The 25,425-nt window shown below is 39.6% G+C and overlaps 1 protein-coding gene across 7 annotated transcripts in view; it reads right to left on the bottom strand.

The window, feature by feature from the left end:
• Positions 1-25,425, bottom strand: part of DROSHA (drosha ribonuclease III) — a 125,207-nt gene that overhangs the window by 99,281 nt on the left and 501 nt on the right. For 3 of the 7 annotated variants that reach the window (XM_015544399.2, XM_007097443.3, XM_007097444.3), the window contains exons 2-10: positions 24,612-24,739; positions 23,653-23,718; positions 21,808-22,641; positions 17,277-17,369; positions 11,198-11,308; positions 10,733-10,964; positions 7,285-7,426; positions 5,065-5,219; positions 1,971-2,051 (exon numbers count right to left, since the gene is read on the bottom strand). In XM_015544399.2, coding sequence (XP_015399885.1) covers positions 1,971-2,051; positions 5,065-5,219; positions 7,285-7,426; positions 10,733-10,964; positions 11,198-11,308; positions 17,277-17,369; positions 21,808-22,641; positions 23,653-23,672 — 1,668 coding nt within the window. In that variant the 5' untranslated portion in view covers positions 23,673-23,718; positions 24,612-24,739. The remainder of the gene's footprint in view (positions 1-1,970; positions 2,052-5,064; positions 5,220-7,284; positions 7,427-10,732; positions 10,965-11,197; positions 11,309-17,276; positions 17,370-21,807; positions 22,642-23,652; positions 23,719-24,611; positions 24,740-25,425) is intronic. The other 4 variants (XM_007097446.3, XM_007097445.3, XM_042997159.1 and 1 more) reach the window with 3 other exon arrangements.

The following is a 25,425-nucleotide window of genomic DNA, read 5'->3' as shown; positions in this document are numbered from 1 at the left end:
ACAGCGATGAGGGGAAGTCTTCCCAGTGAGCAGAGTTTCAGGCAATGTACCTGGTCATCCACTTTGTGGGGGAAAAGTAGCCTGAGGTTAGAATATAGATGGACTCATGGCAGAAGCAAGTGGCCATGCCAGCTGGTCAGAGGCCTAGAAGGAAAAAGATTGGAAGATGAGGGATAAGAAGGTCTTGGGGTAGAGGTGCCTGGCTGGCTAAATCGGTGCAGCATGTGACTCTTGATCTCGGGGTTTTGAGGTTGAGCCCCACGCTGGGTATAGAGATTACTTAAAAAATTGTTTTAATCAAAAAAAGAAAGGTCTTGGGTAGACCTCTGAGTGAACAAGTGGGAGTGAGTGATGCCAAGTGTACATCAGACAGCACACACCACAGAAGAGGTACTAAACCACCTGACTGACATATGACTCGGTCAGATGGAGTCAGCCAGCCTCAGTTGTCAGCTACCCAGAGTTGACAGTATGGGCACATGAATGAAGTGGCCCCAGTAGCACATGAGCCCAACAGCATGGACCTGACTTATCAAGGCTAAGTTGGCTAAGCTGACTGCCAACGCCCAACATCCAACAGGCCATCTACAATGACCAATGATGGGCCCCTCAAATGGCACCATTCCTTGAGGAGACCAACCTGCCACTTAGTATGCATTTGACGACATAGGCCCCATCCATCTTGAAAGGGCCAGGAGTTTGCTCTCACAGGAATAAACATGTACCGAGTATGGGCCTGTCTTCCCACAGGTCTTCAGTCAGCACAGCCAGCCACCTGGATCTTCCTTCAAGGAGGGCCTGCTGCCCAGCTATGAGGACAGCAGACGGCCTATAGCTACCAGCTCTTTCAGGGTCTGCCTCTGCTACAGAGCCCCCTCCCCCAAGATCATGCCCTTCCTGGGGCAGCCTGCTTTAGAGACAGAGGGCAGTGGGGGTGTGAAGGCTATGCCAGCCTGATGTAAGACAATTCCAATAATTCTGGCTTTAAGACACCTGTCCATCACTGGTGAACTTCTCCCTTTGCTCAATCCTGCCTCCACTCTCTTCTTGCCTAAACCCCATGAAACATCTCACATCGCAAACTCTACTGCAGCACCCGCTTTCAGAGAGCCGCGTCTGAAGCACAGGTGTGGACACTCACAAGGTGCAGATCCTGTCCCTCAGTTCCTAGCTACACTTGCTGGTACCCAAAGACAAATGAGGTAAAAACAAGGAAGTGGTTAAAAATATCCATCATTGTCTCATAGTCTTGATTCTAATTATTATTATAGCCCCAAACAAGTTTTAAATAGTAATTAAGGATTTACACATACTATTTTTAAATATAATGTGCTGAATCATTAAGTGACAGTCTGGGATTAGTAAGAGTAACATAAAAGATGGCAGGGGGAAATGATGGAAAATCACTGAAAGGGAGCAACTACATGTAACTCTATGATATAAATAAAGTATTCAACTCATTCGGTTCGACACATCTGGAGTGTCCTTGATGAACCAGGGGATGGGGCACAGGGTAAAACAGTCCACACACCACTCAGTCAGTGAGGACAACAGACTAACAAAGACTAACGGAGACAACAGCAGACCCTTACATACCCCAAAGGTAAGAGAACACGTGCCTTAGTAAGATCATTTTTCCAAGGTAACTCATAACCATTTATAAGAAAACATGAAAAATTTCACTGTATGCACAGTTTTAAGATATGAATAACAACAAAAACCCCTCAAATACACCCTGCCTATTTCAAATAATGAAACTTCCAAACGTTAAGTTTCCTTGATAACATTCCCTACTCCCACCCCAAAACCCAAGTACTTTTCTTCTCCAATTATCAGTAACAGAGACTATTAGGGGAAGATAAAAAGACTATTTTGATGGTATTATTTCATTTATGGGAAAAGAACAGCAACAGCATCTGTCTACTTCTGGCTTCTCAGCACTTACAAATATAATAACCCAAATCGGTTACCTCTTCTCCAGGATAAATGCTGTGCCTAATTCCTGTGCGTCTCGCTTTGGCGCTGCATTTGCAGAGTGGCCCATCATTCATCTGTCAGAAACAGAATGTAATTCTTTTTTATTGGGGGGAAAATCCACACCATGCACAATGATGCCTCAGAAACTGTGTGGGTTTTAATGTCATGAGTACGGAAGCTCTGAAGAGGCTGTCACGGTTAGAAGATTAAACGGATGTTCCAAAACCAATAAAGCTGCAAACTGTCTATATTGTCTGATAAAGGGAAACTGTATGACACCGCTGGATTCCCAAGTTATTTGTGCAACCAAGCAGAAAATATCAATGTCACTGCACTGTTTGCCCCCATCTTCTCTTACCACTTTTCAGTGTGTTTCTCCTATTTCTTATTTCAGGAAAAATGACTCTTTCACAAAAGAAAAGCATATTTTATACCCCGAAGGAACACACAGAATGCTTTGAAGGTGACCTCCAGATTTAATGTTTCCAAAAGAGAAACCTAAACGTATCTAAAGCAGAGGGGGAAAAAAATGCCACTAGAAGCAGAGTAGCATTAGCTCAGTGCTAATCAGGTGAGTCAACATCTGTTTTTTCACCTGAATTTGTTTTACTGCCATGAACTGCACCCACATGATAAGATGAGTGAATAATTCCTGAGTGCCTCTTGGGCAGAAAGATGGTTGCTAAGCATTGTGGGGGGAAGGAGGGTGACAAATAACTCAGGTATTCAAGGAATATTTATTCTATACAGGAGTTATATGTATATTTATTTATATACATATATACATATATATATTTATTCTATACAGGAGTTATATGTATATTCTATACATATAACATACATATGATATACTTAGTAATTTAAAGAAAAAGGAAAAAAGTCCAGGTGGAGATACCACTGGCTTCAGAAACAAAATGTGAAAGGCAGAACAGGACAGGAGAAGAAGATGGCTATTCTACACAAGGCGCCAGCATGAGAAAAAAAGGGAAGGAAGAAATCCTATGTTATGCTCCAGGGACATGAGACCCATCTAAACAGAATAGATCATTTACGTCAGCAAGAAGACTACAGAAGCAGAACTGAGGTCAAAATCATCAAGGGCTTTAAAAGCCAGTTTCGTGAGTTTATTCAATACAGATGGTAACAGTGAATCAAAAGAGAGACCAGAGAGCATCAGTTTGGAGAAGGGAGAATCCATCTCTCACTTTCTCGGTATTAATTATAAAATATGTATGTGTTAATATGTATATGTTATATATATGTATATATATACATATGTATGTACACAACACACACATAACACACGTTTCTTTAAAGTTCTAGGGATTTATAACTCACATCCAAGGAAAATGTCTCAATAAAACTTTGAAAAGTATTAAAATGAAAAACTATAACTTTCTTTATCCTTTTGTGAAATCTAAAGCTTCAGGTAGCACAGCAGAGGAATAACACTGCTATGTAAAAAAAAAAAAAAAAAAAAAATCACATTAAGATATTATTTAGGGGCATCTCAGTGGCTCAGTTAACCGTCTAACTTTGGCTCAGGTCATGATCTCATGGTCTGTAGGTTTGAGCCCACGTCGGGCTCTGTGCTGACAGCTCAGAGCCTGGAGGCTGCTTCAGATTCTGTGTCTCCCTCTCTGCCCTTCCCCAGCTCATGCTCTCTCTCTCTCAAAAATAAACATTTAAAAAAAAAAAGGTATTATTCAAAGTAACAGCTGGCAAACAGTGATGTGATGGGATTCCCTCAAAAATCACAACACACTCCTAATGCTGGTCAGTAGAAAAATCACTTCATCCTCACTGATTTGCAAGGATGTAGACAGACATCCTAATTCCTGCCTTTTACCAGGGTCTTGGCCCCAGTGCAAATCAGCACTTTACAAGGTTCGACTGTACAGAGGACACAAAACTAAACAGTAAACAGAAGAGTGAGACTATCTATATTGGAAGCCTCTGTAATCTCTAATAAAAATAAGAATGGACATAAACTGAGGGATAGGCTTCCTGATAGAACTATGTGCATTAAAAAGACCACACACGAGGAAAGGGGAGGGACAACTAATGGACACATGATTTCTTTCCAGGGAAACAAAAATGTTCTAGAATTAAATTGTGATGATGACTGTTAAATCTTGTGAGCAGAAACACAAAAAATGAATTGTATACTTTAAGTGTGTAAACTGGATGGTATGTGAATTATAACTCAGTAAAGCTATTCACAGAGATCATATACATGGTTAATAAATCAAAGTAAGTTTCAAAACACATTTGCAATTTTTAAACATTTCTGCTCAATTCCAAGAGAGCAAAAAGCACCACAAAATACATTTCTGTTCAGGTACTCCAACTATATTAATTGTATAAAAAAAAACCAACAAACCACTTAGATAGCAGTCATCTAATAAGAACCAGAAAAGCATTCAAATTAATATAAAGTATCTTTTTATGGGTGTATGTTTTATTAAGCTTAATAACTTCATGTGCATTAAAGATACTATTTTTGCAGGTGTTGTATATTTGTAAAATAAATCTTTTATAAAGATACTATTTGGTATTAAGTATTACTTCATAATAAAACAGTAAGTAAAAATAAAAATGATTATGTCCAGCCATGACATCGTTAGCTCAAAAATGCTTAATAGGAAAAGAACTTATAAGTAATTGTGACTATTACCAGCTAAGAAATATGAAGTCTTACAGGACTTATTGTTTACTATATTGCTGCAAGATACCTTCCAGATGAATTGCTTTTAAAAAGACCTACAAGTGCTCTCTCCCTCAGCCTACCATTTGTCTCTTTCCGTTTACTGCAACTTTAATGAGGCAGCACCATTATCCTGCTCCCTAACATGGAATTTACAAACATCGTCAAACATGATTCAAGAGACAGTTGCTCTGGTACTTATGCTTTGGTGCCGAACTCTGAAGCTGAAGAGGAATAAGCTCTGAGGGATGACACACAACCCTGAGAGTAAAATTCAGTTTTCATACTAGCCAACATGCATCTTCTGAGCCCGGAGTCATAAATGTGATGTGTGGGTTTGCAACCTTTGTAGCAAGAACACGGCATAAAAACATGCGCACCTGGCCTGGGTCATTGTACCAAAGTTCATCGTGAAGTCGGTCAGGGTGGGCTTTTTTACGTTTGATCTCCGCAATGACATCAAAAACTTCAGAGTCTGAGCTGCTAGAACAGGTGCTGTCCTCATCAGACTCACATTCGGATTCACTGGAACTCTCTAATAGAAGGCAAGGGAAAACAGAGAAGATGGAGAAATTTACAATTGTTTTTTCTTTCAGCAAACATTTGGGAGCCTATTCCACACCAAGCACTCTGCTAGGCAATACCAGGAAAATAATGCAGCCCATACTGCTAAGTCACAATCTAGTTAAGGAAGCAATGAAAACAAGAGTTTTAGAGAAAGACCTAATGAACAATGCCAGGGAAAATGCAAACCACAGCAGCGGTATGGAGTCTCACATTTAAAAAGGTGTAGTAGTAAAATAATAATAATAATAATAATAATAATAATAAATAAATAAATAGGTGTAGTAATTCAGAAAAGGGCGAGTCTACCCTGACTCAGGTCATTGAGATTTCCTGGAAGAGGTTCACATGACCCAGGCACACGGATGGGGTGGAGTTCAGCTGATGAGCGGGTAAGAGGAAAAGAATGCAAAGGGGGCACTCAGGCAAAAGCATGGAGGGAGGAGCACAAGCACTGGACAAAGGCCCCACAGAAAAATACCAGGAGGTAAGGGGTTTAAGTGTCACAAACGCCAGACTGAAGGTTCTGAGTACCAGACTGAAGATTTTAAATTATTTTCTCCTCCCCATAGTAGCAATAAAAGATTTTAGTCCTTGAAAGTGACTGGATAAAAACAGACTAAGGATTATGATAAGCGATATAAGCCAGTCACAAAAAGACAAATACTACGTGAGTCTACTTCTATGAGGTACCTAGAGTAGTCATATTCATAGAAATAGAAAGTAGCATGGTAGTTGCCAGAGGCTAGGTGGAAGGAGGGACTGGGGAGTTAATGGATACAGAGTTTCAGCTGAGCAAAATGAGTTCTGGAGACAGCACACAATGTAAATAGTCTCAATACCACTGAACTGTATACTTACAAAATGGCTAAATGGTACATTTACTGTTCTGTGTATTTTACCATAATTAAAAAAACAGACCTAGGGGTGCCTGAGTGGCTTAGTCGGTGACTCTGATATCAGCTCAGGTCATGATCTCATAGTTTGTGAGTTTGAGCCCCGCACTGGGCTCTGAGCTGACAGTGCGGAGCCTGCTTGGGATTCTCACTCTCTTCCTCTCTCTGCGCCTCCCCTGCTCATGTTCTCTCTCTCTCAAAATAAATAAATGAACTTAAAAATATATATATTTATGAAAAAACAGACCCAGAACTTACATTACTCCTACAAGAGATTAACAGTACATCACAGTTATAAAACCCAACCCCGACATGGTTGGATTCTTGAGTACTGCATGAGATAGACGCTGTTCATCCTTCTTTTATAGATGAGAAAAGTAAGGCATGGAGAGAATGAAATCACTTGCCCAAGGTCATATAGCAAGTGGCTGAGCAGGAGTCTGAACTGAGGTTCAGTCGGTGCTTTTACCCACCATGGACACTGCCTCTCAGCTGGGAAAATGAAGGTGGCAGATGAGAGCCAGAAAACAGGGAAAAGGCACAGGGAGTGCCTGATCTATGAATGGCTTTCTGTTAGGGGCTAAGGCTGCAAAGTGGTGAAAAGCAGTTTCTATCCTCAAAGATCTCAGCATCTACTTGGAACCTCACAATACACATGAAAAAAAAATAGATCACCACATGATAAAGTTATGGAAACTATCCATATGAGTTGAGAGAAACCTTCAATCAGAACTGGCCTACAGCTGGCATTTCCTCATCAAAGCAGGAGCTCCCTGGCAGTGGAGAGAGCCACAAGGGAATGCCTGCCCATTAGAGGCACAGGTGACAGGGAATAGACTCCTGCTTCTGGTGGAGAGGCTGGACTATGGTGCTGATTCTAAGACTGGACAGTTCTACAAGGGACACAATTATTAGCATGCCTTACAAATGAGATCGCTTATGTATTCAGCTGAATGCAACTAAGGAAAAATAAGATCAAAACAGAGAAAGTTCTACTTTTATATATATTGCTACTATAGTTAAGGAAAATAAATCAAAAAGAGGAAATTTCAATATACGACTCTCAAGAACATATCCCCAAAGCCGAGGTTTAAGCAGTAACAGGAGCACAGGGCCTTGGTCTCGTAACTTCTAACTCACCCAAATCTTCATCTAGCTTCGTCTTAGGAGGCTCCCACGGAGGTCTAGCAGCTTTGGCCTTTTCTTGCCTACTCCCCAGTTCTTCCTCAAATTTGTCGTATAAGTCACGGAGCCTACTTGTTCCAACCACAGTAGAATCTCCCTTTGAAAAATAAAGAATCAATATTAGGAACTACATTAGTAATAGCCATACCAAAGACACATACAACCTCACAAATAATGAAGGATTTGTAACAGCAAGATGCCATTTCCTTGGATTTAACAAACATTTAAAAACAAAATGGCCAATGCTGGCATGGGTGTTCTGAATCACACACAACATTTATGGCTAACACAATCCTCAGGAAAATGTACTTGCCAACATTCAGAAGAAATATAAAAACTGTTCACCTATGCCTTTTGATATGAAAAAATAAATCATGACCCCCGCCACCCAAGAATTCATGATATCTGACACTCTCCTAGGGAACATACATTTCCCCACTACTGAAAATCACTGATAGTCTACCTTCCACATCAACCCAATGATCAAACATAAATATCCTTATGGAATGAAGAAGTCACAGGAGTAAAAGGCACAGCATAGGGAATACAGTCAATGACATTGCGATAGTGACATTGGCATTGCATGGTGACAGATGGTAGCTACACTTGTGAGCACAGCATAACAAAGATGTTGAATCACTATGTAGTACACCTGAAACTAATGTAACATTGTCAATTATACTCAAATAAAAAATTTTTTTCAAGAAGAAGCATAGATTCCCCCCCACACACACACAAATACACCCTATAAAACACAGGAACACAGACACACACACACACACACACACATACATGCACACTCACGTGCGCACACCCATACACCAACACACCCACACTCCACAAACACAGGATTCTACAATGCATTCCTAGAGGAAACTCTCCACTTTCCCCCACTCTTTCTTCCCAGGATGAAATCACTTTAAATGTCCATATTCTTCAACTTAGTAATTTCCAAAATGTAAAGACCAGACCTATCAGACAGAAAAAGGCAAATTACAGCAAATCATAAAATCTGCAGTTATCCCAGAAGAGGGTAATTGCTTTTCAAAGCCCCAGCTCATTACTGACACTGGCAATGCGAGGACAGCTGACATTCTTGCCACCTCTCTGCACCAGATGACAAAACACAAAGGCAAATGTTGGGCTTACAGTTTATTAGTCTTCCTTCTACACCAATTTTAATATACCCATAAAATATATAAGAAAAAAAAAACTGCCTGTGTAAACTCTTTGAACCTTTGCTATTTTATTTTGTTTTAAGAATAATATCCATGGCAGCCATTCTCCTTTTCTTCTTTGCTAAAAGAACCATGATTCCCTTCAGATTTGGGGTAGAGAATTCCTGGTCTTAGGAAAAGTGGGTTCAGAGTCCCCCTCTGACCCTCAAAGATGTCCCTGCCTTAACGCCCAGGAACTATGTTACCTTATGTGGCAGAAAAAACTTCGCAGATAGTGATTAAGGTTACAGACTTTGAGAAGAAGATATTATCCTGGATTATCTGGGTGGGCCCAATCTAATATGAGCCCTTAAAAGCAGAGAACCTTTCGCAATGGAATCAGAGGTGCAAGGGAAGGAGAGGCTGGAGATCCTCAAACCACAAGGGACACGCGACCTGCACTACTGGTTTTGAAGATGAAGGAAGGGACCTATGAGTCAAAGGATGCACATGACCTCAGGATGGTGAGAACAGCCTTCATCAGCCAGCCAACAAGGACGCAAGGACCATCCTATAGCCACAAGGAACTGAACTCTGCCTATAACCTGAATGAGCCAAGAAAACAGATTCTCTCCAGAAAGGAGCACAGCCTTGTTTGATTCAGCCAGCAACACCTAAGTTTAACTTCTGACTTACAGAGCTGTGAGGTAATAAATGTGTGCTGTGGTAAGCTATAAAGTCTGTGGAAATTTGTTATGGCAGCAATGGAAAATGAAGCCCTGGGAAAGACATATGATACAGTTCTGGGGAAGGAATAGAAGGAAAGATCCATGGGTACGCTGGCCCTACACAGCACTGCCCTTGCATCCTGTGTCTGGACAGACGTGTGTAAGAACATGACACCTGCAGTCACCCTGCAACTCACAGTGGATGCTCCAAAAGCAGCAGATAGCAAAGTAGAGCCAGCTCTGCCATCACTGAGCCAATAAATGTACACCAGCCACCACTTCCTTCCAGACAACTTGTTGAGAAAAACAAACCTGGCTCACAGTTTAAGTCACAATTCGTCAAGTATTATAATTTACAAACATGCTTAACCAACAGATACCTTCTTTCCAGGACTGTTTTCAGAATTAAGTAAGATATGAGAAGCACGAGTAAAGTTGCACCATAAAATGCTCAGCATGAGCTTTCCCTTTCCTGTATCACATGAACCATGACTTAAAACCCTGCTCTAATTTATCAAGTAAAATATCACAGCATCATGAGATTGCTCAAATTCTTTTTCCCAAAGACAAGAGAGTCTACTTTTACATTCTCTACAGATAAGAGCCCAAGCCAAGCAGAAGCTATTTTCACAAAATTCCAAACAGAACATTCTTTTATCTAACCCCATACACAAAATCTACCATCTCCAACCACTTACATCTCAGACTTATAGACGATCATTCCTTCACTCACCCATCTAATCAATGAGCGTCACTCTGTGTCTACCCTGTGGCAAATAGGCCTAAATTAATGGGATGGAGTCCTAACACCTACCTGGAGAAAGAGAGAGACTAAACAGAGAGTGACCAAAAATAAAATGAAGATAAAAGATAAAAAAGGCAAAAGAAACAAGCATACGAAAGAGGAAGTCATGGAGTCTGACACAACAAAGACTCCACATGGGCTGCGGAGCCCAGGAACCTCCCCTTGAGCAGCCTGTGCACAGGCTCTCTCAAGAGCCCATGAAGGGTGATAACCCCTGCCATTCCACAAAACCAGCCAATATGCATGGGAAACTTCCTGTGGTTATCTCTGGTCAAGGTCAGACTTCTAAGAGACAAACTCAAAGTCTTCCTTATTTCCCATTTTGGGGGGGAAATGTACATACAAACACAACCACAAACTGCATAAAGCAGTTATGTGTGAGAACTTAGAAAACCACCATTATCAAGACTAACAGTGTTATAAAAATGCAGAACGAAGAGATACTTTAATCTACCGCACTCTTGCCTTTGGTTGTGGGAGACAGCTTTGGTCTACAGCAGTGATTCTCCACTGGGGAGAGGGGTGGAGGGCATTTGGCAATGTCTGAAGACAGCTTTGGGTTCACAACTGGGGAGTATCCTGTGCACAGAACTCAGAGAGGCTGCTCAACACCTTACAATGTACGGGATGGCACCCACCACAAAGAATTACCCAACTCCCAATGCTGAAGGTGCCAAAGTTGAGAAACCCTGGTCATCGCTTCTCAGACCTACCACCTGATCCATGGGGTCACTCGAGTAGTAGTTTTCTGAGTGGGTGCATCGAATCCACACCGGCTTAAGAAGTTCTTCTTCCTCCTCCTCATTTTTGTCAGGCAGTGTCTCCTCTGGCTCTTTTTCCTTGATTGAGGTATAATTCTTCTCTTTGCCAGAGCTCTGGCTGTCACTCCATCTGTCTTTTTCTTCCTCCCAACGAGCTCTCTTTTTCTCCCTACTTGGGGAGCGACTTTAAAAGGAGGTAAAAGAGGCTAATTATTTAACATGTTCTTATGTTGTAAGATCATTCTATTTCACCTGTTTAGTTCATTTTTTCACCTAAAATAAAAATGCCATACCAAATCAACATATTTACTTTTGTTAAACCAGTGATTCCCAAACACTAGTCTGGTGGCATCAGAATCACCTGAAGTTAGTTGTTTAAAAATACAAATTCCCAGGCCCTACCCCAGATCTACTTACTGATTCACAGTCTCCGGGGGTGGGGCCCAAGAATCTGTATTTTTAATTATCTCCCCAGGTAATTCTGGTGTGCATCCAGCAGGTTCAGGGACAACTGGAAAACCATAACTCCTAGAAGAGAAAGATATTTCGGAAATATTTGAAAATCTCCACATATGGACAATCTCAGCAATGAGAATACTACTTTTGAATCCTCCACAGCTTGCTTTGACAAGGGGGAAAAAAAAGGCTTCACAAAACACAGTCTCAACTTGGCCATAAATTTAGCCTGAGGACCATAGATTATGAGGACCATAATCTAAGAGAAAATCAGTTATATCATCCCTAACCATCTCTCTGGAAGCTCAGACTTGGGTTACTACTTAGTGAACCACCACTCTGTCTAATTCTGATCCCTGCAAATACTGATATTAATTCATTTAAAAAGGATAAAAACAACTTGATCTCCTTGAATTTCTAGGACTTAACATGTGCAAAGGCCTATCCTATGGATGTGTTTAGAGAGAAAAACCTAAAGGACAGGTTTTAACTTGACATCCAAAAATTTAAATGCAACCATACACACCCTGAGAATCTAGCCAAGGAGAGAAACTGTTGTATTAGTATTATGGTAGCATCCTCTGCAGCAACACTAACAAAGTCACTATTATCCAAGAAAGCTCACATCTGGATCAAAGTCACAAATTAACTATTCTCATCAACTCTACCACTAACTTCTAACTTTATGACAGGGAAAGTGTGAGTATGTAGGTGTGTATACATCGAGGGGGAAACGGTGGGTAATTAGATTATATATTGATTACTTATTGACATAACTTCTAAATATTACATTTTGTTACCAGAAAACTTACTGTAAAGTAAAATATATATACGCCCACTGTAGAAAAATAAAGCATTAACAAAAATAAAACAAACTCGTCATCCATAAAACCACTAAGAAATAACTGCTATATTTAACAAATGGGTTAAAACCTATAAATATGACGATATATACATAAAAATACACACATTTAACAACAACAACAACAAAACACACAACTCTATAGCCTGCCCTTCTCAAAAGAAAATCAGGAATACCCTTCAATAAGCATCCATTCCTGAACCACTTTTAATAGGTGCATATTATTCATTTACACATGTATGCCATAATTTAACAAATCTGATCATAGTCATTAAGGTTACCATTTATTTTTTTTTGTCATCATAAACAATGCCACTGTGAACACACTTGCATTCTCTGCAACCTGTCAAATTATTTCACACAAAGAATGTGTACTTTTTTTAAGGCTTCTCTATAGATAGGTAGTACTAGTCTAGACTAAAATCAAAACCATATGGGAGTTCCCATTTCCACACATCCTGTCAACATGACTGTTTTTAATCTCTGCCATTCCAATGAAAGAAGTGTCTTATTTAACTTGCAATTTTTTTTATCACTATTGAAATAACGTTTCATGGTCACTTCATTTATGAACATCTGAGTCATATGCTATGCCAGTATTGTTAAAACTAGGAGTACAGTCTTTTTTATTTATTGAAAAAGTTTTTTTATTAAGATAACTGCCCTTCTGGGGTTCCTGGGTGGCTCAGTCAGTTGAGCGTCCAACTCAGCTTATGGTCTCATGGTTCGGAGTTCAAGCCCCACATCGGGCTCACTGCTGTCAGCACAGAGCCTGCTTCAGATCCTCAGTCTCTCTTTCTCTCTCAAAAATAAATGAACATTAAAATAAATAATAAAAAGATAACTGCCCTTCTGTCAAACGTAATGTAACCTTTTTCCTTTTAATTCTGTCTATTGCTACCTATGACTTACATGGCCAAACCTAGAGATCTTGTTTATACTGCCAGCCTTAGTGTTATGTTTGGAATCCTTTCCCATCCCAAAATTAATAAATATTTTCTATTTTCTTCAGTTACTTTTTAACGTTAAATTTTTTTATTCTACCTCTCTAAGATGTAAGGCATAAATCTAACTTTAGTTTCTTCCTCCATATGTTTTGTCAATTGTCCCCACATCAGTTTCTCCTCTGATTTGAAACAATTTTATGACAGAGGTAAATTTTTTTATATATACTTGAATGTTGCTCAATATTTGGAATATTTTATACCCATATCAAATTGTTTTAATAATTATGGGTATAGAACATTTTAATTTTGCTCAAATATCCGTGCATTATTATTTTTCATTATTCTCACTTCTATTTTAAATCATTATAAAGTTTAAAACCCACAGTTCAACTGAAGTTACATTATACTGTACATTATTTTGAAGAAAACTGGTATTTTTACAACACTGTCTTCTACTTCCATTATGGGAATACAGCATGCCCTCCATTCATTTATGTCATCTTGTCATCAGCTACACTGATAGTTTTCTTCACACTGATCTGTATTTTTTAAGCTTATCAAGATATTTTATTTTAATTAAAATTTCTGTAGTGAACGTCTATTTTTCCCCCATTACATTTTCTTAGGTGTTTCTGGTATTTAGGAAGGATATTAATTTTGATTTTTTTTTGTTTGTTTGTTTACAACTGTCAACTTCAGTGAATTATTCTCATTGTTTCTTAGCTGATCCTCTTGAATTTTCCTGCTAATACCATTAGCTAATAATGGCAACTCTTACCTCCCACTGGTATGGCTTGGTTTGTATGTTTATTTTAGTGCTTACTGCAAGCCTGACACTCTGCTAAGCACTTTACTGACACTCACATTTAACCCTTAGAAGAATCCTACGAGGCAGATATGAACATCTCCTACAGAGGAAACAGAATTAGAAACTGCATCACTTACCCATATTCCCAAGCTATTAAAGTGGTAGTTAAATGCTAATATGGTTGTCTAACACAGACATTTTGACCTGTACTAAAAGCCCATGAAATGTTTATTATTATTGTCAAGAAACACGGGCAAAAATATCCTCACTCCATTTCTCTTAAGGCAGGTGTCTTGAATGATGGATGGCCAGGGTTGTCTGTTGTGAATATCAATTAATGTTCTTTTTCTTTTTCTTTTTTTTTAAGATTTTGAGAGGGTCATTTTAAAACAGGGGCAAAACATCTTTTTTAGCTAAGTGTCTCAGGCACTCCAAACTTCAAAATTCAAACTACAAATTGTTTCTTAACAATAAGCTATAGTACAGGCTATGATAACTTTTCTTCCTTTGCAGTATGTACATCTATGATTTTAATTTTCTCATCCACTGCATTAGTTGGAACTCACAGAATCCAAGTTTCTGCCTTCCCCACAAGCTACTGGGCACAGGAGAAGAAAACCACTAGACTGAAGATGTTTCCAGCACTCTACATTAAAAATCACCAACCTGAAATGGGTCCTCAGTAATATCTACCAACACAGTGTCTGGCTTTTTTTCCTACCCTTATCTCCTCCTCAGGCCCTTTCTCACTGAACAAACTCTAGCTAATCTCATCTATCCTTGGCATTTAGTATTTCCAGCTGGGATCTCTTTTCTGGGCTTTACACCTGTGTAACCAATAAACTGCCGCACAACTTCACCTGGTTGTCTCACAGATTCTTATATTCCACATGCCCAAACTGTACTCACCTTGCATCTTTCTTAGTGCTCCCCACCCCCAATGGAGGCCACCAGATCTCAGGTGCTGACTGCTCTTCCCTCACCATCAGTTATCCTACTGACTCGATCTCACAAACACCTCTCAGTTACTTCTACCGTTCCCCGTTACCACTGTCACTGAGCTGATCTAGGCACAATCACTTCTTGTACGGATCACTACAAAAGCTGTCTAAACTTATTTCCCAAGCTCCAGGCTTAACCCTCTCAGAGCCACTTCTCCATACTGCAACCTTCCCATGTGCTCTTTTCTCTCCCTTCACCATCCCCTTCTCTAATGCATTCCTACACACACTTCAAGTACCAATTATAAAAAAGGTAATATACCAATTTCTCTACCAATTTCTCTGACTACCCAAGACTGAGCTTTCGCTGCTGTGTTCCCAGAACATGTAATTGTTCTATCAAAAGTACTCCTCATAGCACTTAACTTTCTCATGCCTGTAAAGTGGGGACTCTTGTGAATGTTTCACTCACACCAGTACAATACCTGGCACACACGAGAATGCACTGTTTTTCATTCACTTCAAGAAGAACTGAATTGTATAACATTCAGTTATACAATGTTAGGTGACAGTGATAGGCAATGGAGCCTCAATCCTTTTTCTAACTTGTATGGGAAGGCCTGAAAGGTTTCAACATTAAATATGACTTTTCTGAAATGGTATCAATCATATTCATCATAAGATAATATTCTATGAGTATTCTAAAAATATTCTATATTCTTTTATCATGTTAAAAAAGTCTACTTTTATGCCTAGTTTACCAAAGTTTCTATTTATAAAAGGATGCTGGTTCTATTTTAAATATCTAATAGACAGGTACAGAGATAACTCTACAGATTTTGACACAAAAAATTAATTATAGATGTCCTGATACTAACCTATATATCCATGCAATCTTGGAATAAACTCTGTTACTTTAACGCACTACTGAAAATTTTCATAGCCATATTCATAACAGATTGTTTTATAGTTTTCTACATTGGGTTAGGTTTTGCCATCTCTGTTTTCCCTTCCATCTTCATCAGTGTCCTAGAACAGTTTAATACATTTTTGGAAGTGGTAAAAATCCAACTTTTTCCATTTTTTTCCACAGTTATTGGCCTATTAAAACTTTCTGCTTGTGTGAAGTTTGTAATTTTTGCTTTCATAGAAATCAACCCATCACATCCAAGTTTTTAAATTTTGTAAATATAGTATCTGTACTTATACCAACATATTATACTTTTTAAATCCCCTTCATTCTTATGATACATTCTTTCTTATACCTAATGGAATGTATGTTTTTCTTTTCCAGATTTGCCACTTTTTGAACTGTATAACCTTTCAAAGAAGTCTTGCATTCATTTTCAAATATTGCTACAGTATTATAGTTCTTTTTCCTATTTCATTAATTTCTTTTTATCTTTAAATCCTTTTTTCTGCTTTTCTTATACTCTACCAGTTTGTAGAGCCAAGTGATCAGACAGTAATTAGATATGCATATTTATACATATTAATATAACTTTAACCTATATACACACACACACACACACACACACACACACACACGCATATATATATATATACACACATACATAGTTACCATTCATTTGGCACTAACTTTGGACCCAGTTCTAAGTGTTTTTACATGTATTCTCTCAACGTCTCCTTACCATGCAAAAAGGCAAGTAAAACTGCTCTTATTTTAGACAAAGACATTGAGGCTTAAAAAGGTTAGATAACTCTGCCTAATATCCAAATTGGGAAAATAACTGACCCCAAATCTGTCAGATTCCAGAGTGCTGTTTTTAATTACCATTACATAAGACCATGATTTTACCTCTCAGTATAGAACTGGTTACACCCTGTAAGTTTCGGTTTACAACAATGTCAATGTCGTTCTTCTAAATAAAGTATGGCTGCAGTTTTACTCTTTTTTTTCTGAAACAAGTAAATTTGAGAGCATAATTATGAATTTCCAAGGTTTCTTTTTAAAGCCTTGAATTACTGGAGTGCCTGGGTGGCTCAACTGGCTGAGCATCCAACTCTTGATTTCAGCTCAGGTCATGATCTCACGGGGGTTCATGGGTTCAAGCCCTGCGTCAGGCTCTGCACTGATAGCACAGAGCCTGCTTGGGATTCTGTCTCTCCCTCTCTGCCCCTCCCCAACTTGTGCTCTCCCTCTCTCTCTCAAAAAAAAAAAAAAAAAAAAAAACTTTAAAAACCTTGAATTATTAACATATACAGTTTTATAGCAACTGAGGTCAGAAAAAGTGGCTTGTATAATTTCTAATTTTTGGAAATTTATCAAAATTTTCCTTGTGCATCATCAATACATCTTGAAAGTAAAGGTTTTTAAGTTACTGGCTGTTTTAGCTTTTCATAGGGCATTTTGGACAGACTCTTAGGCTATTTTGAAGACTTGGTGATGTTTGCAGAAGCACAAAACCTAAATTCAAGGAGATAATCCTATGACTTCTTTCAGTGTCAACTCCTTGCTTACCTTCCAGATCTCTTATACTCTTTTTTGTAGGACCTTTCCAGAGATGGTGATCTTCGGCTGTCCCGGTGCCTGTGTCTCTCCCGTTCCCGCTCTCTTAAAGGAATTAATACACAGAGCTGTTTTCAACAGAAAGACTCAAAAACACCATCTCTTTTCACTGAATAAATTCATCTTCTAAATAAATGGACCTCACCTAAGAATTTTTCTGGCACTATTCTCGATGGGACATTTTTATTCATCATTTATTAAAGGATAACGGAGGTTTTTTTCTTTACAGAAGTTAACTAACTTGGACATTTTTTGTTGTTTTCTTTGAAGAAAGAAGTCATACTTGATGCTAAGCAACAAGGGGATTTATCATAATCTTCTCTCCAGACCTTCCAAGCAGCCAATTCTTTTATTTAACCTATAGGGAAAACTTTAAAGGACTCTACTACCTAGTGATTGCTAGAAAACTCTAAATCTCATCCATCAAATAAATGTAAATTAAAGCTTTTATAGTAAAAATTAAGCTAAGGTTCTAAACTCTGGGGGCGCCCGAGTGGCTCAGTAGGTTAAGCATCTGACTTCGGCTCAGGTCATGATCTTGCGGTTTGTGAGTTGGAGCCCCACATCGGGATCTCTGCTGTCAGCACAGATCCCACTTTGGATCCTCTGTCTCCTTCTCTCTCTGCCCCTCCCCCACACGTGTTATCTCTCTCTCTCAAAAATAAATAAAAACATAAAAAAAAAAAAAAGGCCTGAGTTATAGTTCTAGGTATCATTCATTAACTGCCATGAGACTGTAAGTCACTTTACCTTTAAATAGTGTTTTAATCTGAAAACAACTCTAAATAGAGACAGAGTTTACACAATGTAAAATAGAATAGGGGATTTTAAAACCTTTCAATGTAAAACGGGAATTTAGTAATAACAATAATAATGTCTGAGTCTATTTAATAAGTACAATGAAGATCTTGAACAAAACTGGAATTCTAGTGTGTGTCAATCACAACTAAGTCTAAGGGAAATAACCACCCCATTTCAGCATGTAAAAAAAATGTATTAGCCTGAGTCCAGCAAGAAGACTATAAAAATGTCTGAAATCAAAAATATCCCCCAACCTATAGCCAAATAGAAGAAATGTAAATACACTGAAAATCAAAACTTACAAAACTGATAGAAAAATGTAACTGTTTAGATATTAAAACAGGAAATGTTTTTTCACTTAAAGGTCACTCCCTCCTCAAGAAAGATTCCACTGAATGATACTTTTACCATATACATAAGCCTCAGGGACACACCAGCTGTCTAAAATAAAGTGGCCAGAGCTTGGGATTCTACATTCTTTATCTGATACACTTCTAAAATTACAGTTTACTGGGGCGCCTGGCAGGCTCAGTGCGTAGAGTATACAACTCTTGATCTCTGGGTTGTAAGTTTAAGCCTCACAGTGCATGCAGAGGTCACTTAAAAAATAAATTTAAAAAATTACAGTTTACTTTTAAGCAGTAAAATCCCAACTAGTGAGTAGTAACACACAACAGATATGTGTACTGATGGCAGTGGAGAATAATTGCCAATAATAATAATTTCCGAATCAAACTCTATTGAAAGGACACTCTTGATTTTTGTTTGTATTTTAACATCTAGGCAATAGAATTTTGCATTTGAGAATGACACTTCTGATGATGACTGCTACCTCTGAGTTGGTATGAACTGAAAAGGCCAATTTGGTTACAAACCACATTAGTTAACACTATGTAATGAACACATTTAGAGCAAGAAAAACAACGTTTGGGTTACTCTTCCAAAGACTCTTCCTTAGCTGCAGGCACTGAGATAGATATATAAGGTATATAATACTAGCTCCCTGATGGCTACACACTGTACTCAACAGGACAGCTATGGGGATTGTTGTGCTCTGACACCACTCAGTTATAGGAAGCCATTGCACCAGTCCCACCACACTGCAAAACAGCGTGCTCAGTGCACTGCATCTATGGCTGTTTCTTTTCCCATTCCCCATAGTAATTTTGATCTTTCATAATAACAAATACATAGATCCACTTCTTCACAAACTTCTTCTAAAAACAGTTTGTCCTAAAACAATCTGGTAATTACTATTCAAGCACATTTTGGAGGAGAAGAAAAAGAAGAAAGATGGAATCTGAAGAAGGATAGACTGACTTATCCTAAGGAATAAGGGGACAAGTAGCCAGAGGACAGACTATAGAATTTGAATAGACTCAACACAATTTAATGCACAAATTTGTGAAGTTTTGGTTTTCTCCAATATACTTCTAGCAGTTACACTGGGACTTCACACACCCCATTTTTATTTCACAAAAACATTCCATATAAGACAGGTGACTGGCACTCTACATAAGACCTCAAAGGGAGCCGATTATAATGTGGCCATGACACTGGGGCAGCTCCAGGACAAACACCCCCAAGGATGTTACAAAACAACTCCAACATAAATAAAGGCCATTTAGAAAGATGAACTAACTGCCTAAACAGGTCCTTCACAGTAAAGGAGTTATGGTTTAGGATAACGAAGATTGGTGGTAATTCTCAGCACTTAATTTCACTTACTGATAGAGATCCTCAGTTGACAGGACATGAATTTCTTTAAACAAATACATAGCCCCAAATTAAAACCTGATGCAAGAATTTTTTTACAGAAGAATTTTACAGAATGTTTTACAGCAGAACCCTAAAAACTCCTCTAAGTGCAGCACCCCAAATAGGAAAAAAAGTGCCTTCTAGAATGCTAAAGTTTGCAACAAAGTGTGTCCCCAGAAAAAAGATTATCACTTTAAGGTTTACAGAAAACTATTAACAAACACTTTTCAGATCAGATTTTTGCCACAAAATTATAAAATAAACTATCACAGCCTCTGCTAATTAACCCATCACAGAATAATTAAGGACAAAATTGACCAGAGACATAACTCATGCTGAAAATATTTTTTAAAGTCCACCAACTTCAGTCAGCTCTGGCCCACCAGAAATCAGTCATCCCTGCAGGAAGCAAGTTCCCTTCCATCTTCCACTGGGCATCAGGGAGAGGACACAACACATTTTCTTTCCAACCCTCCAAGCATTAGTAACTCCCTTCAAGACTGAGAATGACCACCACCACTTACTGGCAAAATGTTCAGTCAGAATCAAGCCAACAGCCACGAGAAAAACATGGAAACCAAGAAGCAAAGTGATGCCACAGGAGCCAACACCAGCTCTCTAGACCCACATAGTGAAGTGACCTGGTTTGGGGAGCTCGAACATTTTTATTATTAGCACAGAAGTGCCACAGGACAATGAGGGTAAACACACCATAAGGGACAGAAAGAGAAGCACCACTACTAGCTCCACCTCTGGAAAACTTCAATGATACAAAGAGTTTGCCAAAGGTACAAATTAATTGGTACGATCGTTCTCTACAAAAAAATATGTAGATTTGTATTTTCCATCTACACCAATAGTTCTTAGACTTTTGAAGAAATAGATTCACACCACCTCGAGATTCTGCTGTAAGCTACCAATTTAATTACAGAAAAACATGCATACACATAAAATGCTGCATATTAATTTCAGAACATTTCTACAAACCCATCTATGAATCTCAGTTTAGAAATGCCTGCTGGAGGGGCACCTGGGTGGCTCAGGAGGTTAAACGTCCAACTTCGGATCAGGTCATGGTCTCACAGTTCATGGGTTCAGGCCCCACATCAGGCTCTGTGCTGATAACGTAGAGCCTGGAGCCTACTATGAGTTATGTGTCTCCCTCTCTCTCTCTGCCCCTCTGCCGCTCATGCTCTGTCTCTGTCTCTCAAAAATAAATATAAAAAAAATTTTTAAACAAAAAAAGAAGTATCTGCTGGAAACCTTACTTCCTTATATATGTACATATTTGGTCTTTTGGGGGAAAAAAACATGTAATCTGGAATAAAACGGTATTTTTAAAATATAACTTTCTTCAGTATGAATACACTTCAATGCAACAAAACAGGTTAAAAGCTATTTTGAAAACTTTGATGTGTAACCAATGTCATTGCACTTTACAAGGAAACAAAACAAGAAGGCAATTACGTACAATAAACTCCCACTTATCCTAAAAACCAGAAAGCAAGTTCTGCTTCACTACTTTGATTCCTAATTGATAACATACACAGATCAATTCCAAAGAACTCAGGTGCTGTAAGCTGACACGGTGATCATACAACAAAAGTAAATACGATAATGCAAAAAACATGCGAAAAACCTAATGAACTTTCATTAGATCACCAGTAAAATGTCAGCTGTATACAGCGTAATCAGCTTACACTCATTGAAATGAGCTTACATTAATTTTGAAATGCTTTTCAAAAGTGGCTTTTTCTGACATGTCAGTTGTCTCTCCCTCTTTAAAACAGCCCAGAACATGTATTCTTCCCTTTATAAATCAAAATGCACTGCTGAACTTTTTTGGTCTGGTTTGCAGAGAAACCCAAATGGCCCGTGTCTGGACCTCTGCAGTTCATTAAAAAGACACGTGTTTGTGCCTTACCTGCTCCGCTCATAGCTCCGGTGACGCGACGGCGTCCTCCCTCGGTCATAATCTGATCTGTAGCGGCTATCTTGTCTTCTCCTGTCAGGACTTCGGCCTCGTTCCCGCCTATCCAGGGACCGATGCCGCTCACCTCGCCCATGACTGTGATCTCGGTGCCTGTGATCCTCGTAGTGCTTGAGCCTTTCTGGGGACCTTCTCTCACTGGGAGCCTTTGGGAGTGGGTATGGAGGGAGGTGCCTAAAATGAGGACTATTGCTGTTATTAGCACTGGGTGGGAAAGAACTGGGGTTGTTCTGGAAGCTGTTAAAATTGGGAGGTGGGAAATTATGGTGTGAGTATCCTGGAGGGTACTGATAATTGACCTGCTGTGGCATGACTGGAGGTGGTGGGGGATGGGGCATGGAAGGAGGGGGCATCATGAAGGGGAAAGTGCCTTGTCCTGGAGGTGCTCCAGGGACTGGGGGGTTATTAGGACAGGGCATCGGAGGCGGCATAGGAGGAAAACAGGGAGGCACTGGGAAGGGGGGCCTCATCTGGTGGTTGGGGAAGGGGGGTCGTATAGGGCAGGGGGGAAGAGGGCCTTGCGCTGACGGAGGCATGGGTGGAGGGAAGGGTACAAAGTCTGGTCGTGGAGGGAGAAAACTGGGAGCTGGAGAGTTCGAGAATGTGGTGGAAGGGGCACTTGGAGGTTCGTATTGATATTGCACAGGAGGCTGCTGAGGGTGAAGTAGTCTCAGATTTTGGGGCCTGAAGGCTGGGGCTGAGGGTCTGGCTCCATGTCCTCCTCGCCCTCGGGGACACCCTCGTCCTGGGTGGAACGACATTCTATGACTTTGTGGGAGGAAAGAAAAAGAGAAAAGGGAAAAAGAACTAAAAACTCACCATAAGCTGGGTTTCACAATGCCTGATCATCTTCAAGAGCAACTGACAGACCCCTTCAGCCACAGGAATATTCCACCCATCTAACGTTGAGTTCTCTGTAACACCTCAGACTCCTCAAGGCCAATAAACTCCTCTTCCCCTGTCTCAGTCCCTGGACTCCGTCACTCCCTAAAGCTGTTCCTCGAGAATGACCAACTCAACATCCCATTGTTTAAACGTTTGCTATTATGTCCTCGCTCAGGCTCCCCAAAAGTGTGAACTGTGCCATGTCATCCCACCCACACACCCCACATTTTCTCCACCTGCACCAGTATCTCCCTGTCTTCACCTTCCTCCACACTCAGCAGAGACTCTGCAAATTCAACATAACATGTCCCAAAAGGAATTAATGACCTTCCCCGCCAAGACAATACCACTGGCTCCCGTTTCAGTGTTGCCTATCTCAATAGATAATAACATGTATTGTTCCTCAAGTCATACACCAGGGATACATCTGACATACATCTGACAACTTCTCCTCCCTTATCCCCCTTAGCCAAAAATTTATTTTAAATTCCCATCACTTCTACTTCATAAATACTTCCGGAGTTCATCCACTTCACATCATTGTTTCTCCCCTGGCTACAATAATAACGCCACTGCTGGCCTTTCTACAATCACTATTACCAACCTACCAGGCCTTTGTCAGGCTCCCTGCTCTCACACTCTGTGCTTCTTCTTGGCAGCTCCTACAGTAATTCCAATTCACAATTAATTCCACCTTTCATGTTTGCCTGCACCTCAGAACTGTAAGTTCCATCAGGGCAGTCTGGGTTCCTAACTATGTACATGGCCCTCATGAACACATTTCTTCCTCTCCCCACATATATAAATCCTTCCCACTCTCAGGGCCCAGTGCCAGTGTTTCTCTTCTTCTCTCTGTTCTTCCAAAACCCCTGCCATGACTGTCACACTACTCACCACGTATTGCCTTGCATCATGACGTACTGTCTGGATACGTCACATCTTCCACAGAGAATATAAACTCTAGAGAACAGAACAGAAAGAATAGGGAGAACAGAAAGAATAAAACAGAACAGAGAGAACAGAAAGAATAAAATACACATAAAAATGTTTCCCAAACTGCTAATGTCCGCAATTATCTTAACATTGATTTTTGCATTCTCTAATGCACTTAGCATACTAACAAAATAACTTTGTAAACACAACAGTTATCCTTGATTTCATTCTCAACTCTTTCCACTGAAGAATTCTGTGAACATGAACGGCTTTCCAAATACTTAAGCTTCAGCAAAAGGTTTTAAAAACTAAATAAATAAATATTAAGTGCAAAGAACTTTAATGCAGAAGCATCCTCTTAAAGTCTATCTAACTAAAAGCTTTACCAATAGGCTTAAGGTAGATTTTCAAAAGGCTCACGAAAATAATTTCAGATTATATAGCAGTGCCAATCACTGTGCTTAATAACTAGTAGGCACCAAATATGGTCTGACTTATGATTATTATTCAGGCTAAGACCTTCATGATAAACCCAGGACCTACCCAGTTGATCTTGCCACCACAGGCTACTTATGGTTCACGGCCAATGGAATCAAATTCAAACTCCATGTTTGGCATTTAAGGCCCTTCACAACCTGGACCCAACTTCTTGCAGGCTTATCCTCCATTACCTTCCCTGTGAAGTGCCTATGATCCCAGATTTCCCCAGTTGCCTAACCTACCAGGTGCTATCAGCCAGCTTGTTCTTTGCTCCCACTCTTCTAAAATTCCCTACTCATATTAATCTGCCCACTGAATTTTCATCTACCTACAAATGCCACCTCTTCCGGGAAGCCTTGCCTAGTTCCCTTTAGAAAATAACCCCACTCCCCCTAGACTACCATTGCTTAGTCCATACTTAGTTCTTTTACAGCACTTACCAGAGACTGCCTCATATTATAGTCATGTGTGTACATTTCTAACTTCTCCACTAGGTTATTAGCTCCTTGAGGACATGGGTTGATTCATAAGTCATTTCTGTATCCTTCACAGCTCCTGGCAGAACATCCTGCACATAGGTGGTCAATAAATGTTTACTATCTCACCAATGGCATATGTTTCTACTTGCTACTGTACATTTCCCTTTCACATATATCCAGCACAGATTGGCATTATCAAAACCAAAGAGTGGACCTTTTCACTGATTCATACAATATTCAACGAGCCTATACATGTCACAGGTCCCACAGACTCCAAGTTGAGTAAGACACACAGCCTGCAAGACTCAAGCTCTCAATCCACTTACAAATACATTTTCCTTAAATAAAGCAATAAACAAGAGAAAAGATTTCAACACAGCGTCTAGAGGAATACAAAGGAGTGTACTGAACCTAGAGGTGCGAAACAGGAACACTAACACTGTTGGACAGTGTGTAATAGTTATACTTTCAGGATTAGATCCTCATGGATGTTTCTATGGAGAGAATATCTGAAAACACTAATTATGAAACTGACATATTAAAGGCATAGTCGGGCTATCTTATGGATGCAAATTTTAATTCAAAAGTCAAGGAATTCACTGCAACTGGAAAATTGTTTGCGGCGTAGGTCTACTCCTAGACTGCTTGTCTGGAAGCAGGAAAACTGAGGGAACTGCTTTGTACAGTTAACACGACCAGGAACATCAGCCTATGCTCAAAGAGTTGCAAAGTGCGCAACTACGTTAAGAACACCTTTCCCCCCACTTGCATCTGC

The sequence above is a fragment of the Panthera tigris genome, chromosome A1, assembly GCF_018350195.1.
Source record: "Panthera tigris isolate Pti1 chromosome A1, P.tigris_Pti1_mat1.1, whole genome shotgun sequence".
Lineage (NCBI taxonomy): Eukaryota > Metazoa > Chordata > Mammalia > Carnivora > Felidae > Panthera > Panthera tigris.
This window is presented reverse-complemented; position numbering and strand designations above follow the sequence as displayed.